This window comes from Pteropus vampyrus, unplaced genomic scaffold, assembly GCF_000151845.1.
Source record: "Pteropus vampyrus isolate Shadow unplaced genomic scaffold, Pvam_2.0 Scaffold61, whole genome shotgun sequence".
NCBI classification, from domain to species: domain Eukaryota; kingdom Metazoa; phylum Chordata; class Mammalia; order Chiroptera; family Pteropodidae; genus Pteropus; species Pteropus vampyrus.
The window spans coordinates 5,043,190-5,049,885 of record NW_011888842.1 but is presented as its reverse complement, the minus strand read 5'-3'; the positions used below and the strand labels follow the sequence as shown (position 1 = coordinate 5,049,885).

The 6,696-nt window shown below is 43.5% G+C and overlaps 1 protein-coding gene across 1 annotated transcript in view; it reads left to right on the top strand.

Moving 5' to 3' along the window:
- The window catches only part of BRINP1 (BMP/retinoic acid inducible neural specific 1), a 186,647-nt gene that overhangs the window by 43,781 nt on the left and 136,170 nt on the right, over nt 1-6,696 (top strand). The window contains exon 2 of the mRNA XM_011360967.1: nt 5,621-5,888. Within this exon, the coding sequence (XP_011359269.1) occupies nt 5,671-5,888 (218 nt within the window). The 5' untranslated portion in view covers nt 5,621-5,670. The remainder of the gene's footprint in view (nt 1-5,620; nt 5,889-6,696) is intronic.

The window sequence follows — 6,696 nt, the reverse complement described above, 5'->3', positions numbered from 1 at the left end:
CTATCCTCCTGTTATTACCCACATTTTACACATGAGGAAACTGAGGCACAAAGGGGTTTATCAATGTGCTCGAGGTCACCAAGCTTTGTAGGTTCACATCCCTGGTGAGAAGTCTTATCTGGAGACCCAGGCTTCGAAGTTGAAGCCTGCCTGAGGTTATCAGGTTGACCTTGGCTCAAGGTACCATGAGTGATCACAGATTGGGCTACTTATTTAGGGATCCCGAGGTTGGACGACAGAGGAGACACATCCTTTCATCTCTGCCCCAGCATGTGGGCGGTTGTCCAGCATTCCATGGAGAATGAGAGAAGGAGCTTGGTGGCACTACTGCCAGAAGGCTCCTCTCTCTCATCTCTTCTTCCTGTGTGTGTTCCTCGGATGTAAATAATTGACAGTGGCGACAATTAGAGAGTGTGCTCTGTGTGGGATGAATCTGATTCCCTTAATAACACTGCAGGCTTATATATACAGCACGGTTTAGCCAAGGGCCCCACGTGCTCTCCACGCTTCGGCCTGCACCAGCTGCTCCATGTTCACCAGGGCACCCCGCAGCAGCAGGCCTGTGACTCACAGAAGGTCACAGCGGGTCAAGGGCAGCACTCAGAATAGAACTAGCCTCTCTTTTACAGGCTCTCAACTCCGGCGGTTGGAAGTTCCCTTTATGAATTTGGGGGAGAAAAACAGTTCTGAAAAAGCATGGTAAGAGATATCCAGAGGCTGTCTCTAGGATGTGAAGACTGGGAGGTGTGGCCCTTGAGTGAGGAAGTGTTTATTGATGTTTATTGTTTTGAAGGGAGGAAGCAAGTGCACAGTGCCTCAACCAAACAGTTGTAGGGGAGAGTGAGTTGGGTTCTCCAAATGTTGATAAAAATGTGGAGATGGATGAGTGACCTTCTCAGACACTGTCGTAGAGCAGAAAAGGCTCAGTCTAGCCCTACACTATCCAATAAAAATAGAATGCCATCTACAGGTGTAATTTTAAAGTTTTAGCAGCCACATTTAAACAATTAAAAACAAACAGGTGGAATGCATTTTAATAATATATTTTATTTAATCCAATTCATTTAAAATAGTAATATTTCAACATTTAACCAATATTTTACATTCTGCTCCTCCTACTAAATCTTTGAAATCTGATGGATGTGTGTTTTATATTTACAGCATCTCTTGATTCGGTCTAGGCACATTTCAAGTGCTTGAGAGCCGCATGTGGTCAGTGGCTCCTAAAATGGACAGTATAGACTACAGTTCTAGCTCTGCCATTTGCCAGCTCTGTGGTGTTGACCTAGTTACTTAAAGTGGGGACCATAACTTCTCATGATATGACAACAAGGTCACACCTATAAATCAACGAGTGGGTTTCCTGGCACATAGTAAATGCTCAGTTAATGCATGATTTCTTCCTCCAACTGACTTCCATGGCAACTAAACTGTAAGCTCCCTGCAGGAGATTGAAATGAAACTTGATCTCTGACTACATCCGGAAGTAAACCAGGGCTGACCCTCTCTCCTTCCCTTTCTTCCACTGAGATTTCTTCTCTCCCAGGCATCTGCACCGCTCGCTCCTTCACTTCCTTCAGGTTCTGCTGCAAAACCACTTAATCAGAGAAGCGTTTCCTGAACATCTTGTGTGTAAAGCAGCACGCTCACTCTCAATCCCCTCTTACCTGCTTTGATTTTTTTTTTTTTTTAGAGCACTCCTCACTGTCATAGATAAGTTACTGCTCATTTATTTATTCCTCCCAACCCAATAGAAAATAAGCTTCCGGAAAGCCCTGGCTGCTCTGTTTACTATTTAATTTCCAGCTAAATATGTTAATAAATGAATAAATGAATTTATCGAGCATCCCCAATGCTTTGTCCTTAGCGTATAGCACCAACATGAAATATGTAGTTTCAGATTCATGAGGGAGAGAGAGAGAGAGAGAGAGAGAGACAGAAATATGTGTGATCAAATAAATGCCTCATGGCCACTTATTCCTAGTAAAACCTCTGCCACCCTCTGTTCTACCCTGGGCACACGTCCCATCAGTCTGCCCCCTGCCACCCCGAGACTTGTTTTATGCCATTCGCTCCACTGGAATTCCCTTTACCTCATCTCTTCTTGATAAAACCTGACGTGCTTTTTAAGGCCCTGCTCAAATATCACCTCTTCTATGGGATCCTTTTCAGATGTCTTTGTTGAAAACATTATCCTCGACCTCTATTTCTGTGTTGGACATTTTTCCTTTGTTATAGTATTTACGACAGTATATTTCATATTAGAATTTTGTGTGCATGGGTGTGACTTCATGATATTTTGAACCTCTGGAGGGCACGACCTGATTTCATCACTCAGGTGGGATGAGGGTGGGGATGTAGTGGAAATTATGCAGACTTCATAATGAGATATACATGGGTTAGAACCCTGAATCTAATACTTCGGAGTTGTGAGCTTGGAAAGGTTATTCAATGTCTTCAAGTCCTTTCACTCATCTGTGAAATGGGAAAGCTGTGGCCACCTCGTGGGACAAAGCTTTGTTGACATCTGCTCTGTACTAGATGTTTTGACTGCTACTAAGAGAACAGACACAAGATCTGAGCACATAGTAGGTGCTCAATAGATAGCAGTCCTTGACTCTTATGTGACTCTGAGTCTCTAGGATGGTTGGTGCTAATATGGGCTTGTTTATGGAGTGGGAGTCACAGTGTCTGTCATATGACAACATTTAGGTAACATAGCAACTAGTCCTTGTTCTTGCTCAAGAAAATATCCACTTCTATTAAAATGCACCTTATAGGAACTTTTATTTTCATTTTTAGTGTTCTGTGGATTATGTTGATTTTCTGAGTCAACAGAGGTATATTAAGACTTCGTTCATGAAGCATTCACTCATCTCTGCTTGCTCAAATGTAGATTGTACCACAGGCCCAACAACAGAGGAGATTCAGACACAACCATATATACCCACTGCCCTGTTGAAACAATGTGGCAGAATGAAAACCTAGGAGGACAGGAGGCTAGCCTAACTGGCCTCTCAGGTCACGGTCTGTTCAAAATAAAAAAGATTGGATTAGAGCAGGGTTTAACTTTTGCACCAATGCTATCTGGGTCCACTATTCTTTGTTGTGGGGACTGTCCTGCGCATTGTAGGATGTTAGCAGCATCCCTAGCCTCTACCTACTGGATACCAGTAGCACCTTCTCAGTCATGACAATCAAAGATGTCCCTTGGGGGTGGGAGCAAAATGGCCACCACTGGAAAAGCACTGGATTAGATCTTTCACTTGTCAGCTAATTCTAAGACTGTAGGCTAATGTCTCACTTTCTTGCATGCACGCGTGCGTGTGTGTACACACACACACACACACACACACACACACACACTGCTGTTCCACATATAGCTTCATTCCACTTTGGAAAGCTGTAATGTTCTGAATCCTGTTTTCTTGCAAACAGTCTAACAGCCAAGCATTCTCTCATGGGCTCCTACCCCGCACCCACTTACAGCATAAGCCATGTGGAAGGGCTGTATGGGTGACATGCTGCGATTTCAGTGTGTTGTAGCCCCCCACCGGGATCTCTGAACAATCGCCTCCACCCCCCGCTTGCCACTCAGGTGGGCTCCGGCAGGCAGTTTGGCAGCTGTAGCTGTTAACAGTTCTGCACTCAACATGTATGGCTTTGTTTTAGGCTCTGAACAAAACTTCAGGCCTCAGCTTCTGACAGCCCACTCCTCTGCTCACATGCCTCTCTCCTTTGCCCCTGACAGCTGGGGCTTGCAGTGCCAAGCAGATTTCTGTAGCTACTCATAATAAAATAGTACGATTGGGCAACAGAGGGAAATATCCAATTGAGTAGGAAATTTCCATCTCTCCCTTTTTTTAATTTTCTTTTTAGCTTTACTTTGTTTCTATTCTCAGTTGGAAGAGTAGACAAAGAAGATATCATATCTTTTCATGTTTATACATATTTTTACACTTGACAAAACGTTTCTGTCCTTGCCACAGTTTTAAATGGTAGAAAAAAAAGCCTGAGATCTAGAGAGAGAACATGACTATCCAGAATCACAGAGCTAGCCATGTGTAGAAACAGTCTTTGAAAGGTTCTTGCCAGTTAAAGGCTCACAGCCCAGTGAGCAAGGCAGACACAGAAACAATTAAGCATAATAACAGACAATAAGTACTAACGTGCAGTTATGTAAAGTGAGCAACTAGAGCAGAGAATGAGAGATCAACTGACACTTTTTCAGAGAAATAGAAAAAGGAAATGACCTTGGAGGACCTGACTCAGATGGCCACCAAAGGATAAACAGGACTTAGCTGGGCGGCGAGAACAGTATCAGCAGAGACACTCCCAGCAGGGACTGAGTGGACATCATCGCTACCAACATCATCATCATCATTGTCCTCACCATCACCGATTTCATTTACTGAGTACTTACTAAATGCCAGGCACCGGGTAAAATACTTTACGTAAATTGTGTCATTTGATTCTCACGTTAGTTCTGGATGTAGGTGCTCTTGGTAACCAGAGTTTGCAGAGGGGGAAACTGAGGTTAAATGACTTGCCTGAAATCATACTCTTTATAACCAATGGAATGTGGATTCAAAGCTGTCATTCGACATGGAATAAGATCAGCTCTTCTAGAGTGAGTGGGGTGGGGTCCCAGATGACACGCTGTTAGGCCAGTAAGTGGAATGCTGATGAAATGATAAAAACAAAATCTGTATGTTTTCCAAAGGCTGGGCATGGCCTTGTGGTCTCTCTTCCCTTTCCTTCCCACGAGGGGCCTCTCCCTAAGCCCTCCCTTGGTTGGAAGCATTTCTCCAACATGGAACCACTGTGCCGTGCTACCAAAGAGGTGGACAAGACTCCTCCTAGTTCCTTGTCCATTAGTTTCCCTTCTGAACACCAGGGAGCCTTGAAACTCCTTGGGGTGAAGAAGACATTCCACCGAGCACTGGCTACGTGGACTCCAACTAACTCTTCATTTGTGAGGTATTCAACCCAGACAGTCACGGTCATGATCCAGCTTAAGACTTGGTGCACTCATGTGGTGATACAGAAGCAAAGTGTGTACTCAGTAGGTACATGTCTTTGTCAGAGGAGGAGAAAAAAGAAGTCCCATCTACCGAGTTCCTGTCATAAGAGTCAAGTCGTCTGTGAAGATGCTAGGTAGACACTTGAGTTCCGTGTCCATGTCCTTTATGGGCTGTAGGAGACTCTATAGGAGACTCTGCATTCATTCATTCCGTTCATTCTTTAAACACACGTGCCTCGAGCACCTATGATGTGCCAAGTGCCAAGATATAGACACGGAAGCCCATCCTCTGTTTTACAGATGAGGAAACTGCATCCCAAAGAAGTTAAATAGTTTGTACCTGTTGTCCGCAAAGCGGGAATGTGGGCCCAGATCTCCAGAGATGTCACACTCTTAACCAGACACTGTACTGAATTTTGTAAACCTTAAAGCATTCTGCTGATAATCAGGTATGTGTGATGAAGATGTGCTAATACCATTTTTTCCTTTGTCTTTCTCTCTCTTCCTTTTATTTTATTATTATTTTTTTCTTTGTCACTCCTCTTCCTCTCTCCTTTGCTTTCTCTCTTTCTTTCTCTCTCTTTCTTTTTTCCATAGGACTCCACAGAATGGAGCAAGAATGAGAGGAAAAAGGCCGGCAGAAAAGCATGAACTGGAGGTTTGTTGAGCTCCTCTACTTCCTGTTTGTATGGGGCCGTATCTCAGTGCAGCCCTCCCACCAGGAGCCAGCTGGGACAGACCAACATGTCTCCAAGGAATTTGATTGGCTTATTTCAGACAGGGGGCCTTTCCACCACTCCAGGAGCTACCTATCCTTTGTGGAAAGACACCGTCAAGGATTTACAACCAGATATAAAATATACAGGTAAGATCTCGGCTAAGCTAGTCCTTGCCTTTCATTGATAGGGTGCTTTTGGGAGTCATTCATTGGCATGGGCCTTGCTATTTGGGAGAGCGTCTGGGCCAAAGGATCATGATCCTTCAGCAACAGACAGTTAATCATTTTTTTGCTTTTTTTTTTTTTTTTTATTTTGCACAAGAGATTAACAGTCACAAGGAAAAGAACAAATAGCTCGTATTTATTGAGTACTTATTGTGCGCTAGGCATGATACTTGGTACTTTGCATATATTATCTCATTTAAACCTTGTACTAACCATCAGAGATAGGTTCTGTCTGTGTTCTCCCCTTTAGAGATGGGGTAACTGAGTTTCAGCTAGGTGCAATAACTCGTCTAAAGTCACATCATCAGTGAGCGGTGGGACTGGGATTCTAACCCTGGTGTATCAGCATCCATTCTCACAGTACTTTACACAGCCACCACAGGTGTAGGTAGCGTTGTTTTGCAAATTCTGTCAATGCACCCAATATCTTATCCCAATATGTGCACACATTTAGAAAGAAGGACACTAAGTGAACGACCTTTTCTTAAGCATCTCGAAACTGGTTCTTGGCTTATTGGAATCCTGTTCATCCAAAGAGGACTTAACTCAAAGTTCTTTCCTCTTCGAAACCATCTTAGAGTCTTCCCATTCCACTTGATCACCCTCTCTTTGATATTTCCACAGCTCTGTACACTTACATTTCTTTAGTTTTAAACCATTTGGAATTAGAGTGCATTTTTATATTTCTTGCTCACCTAACTGGAAACTCTTCGAGGACAGGAGATATATA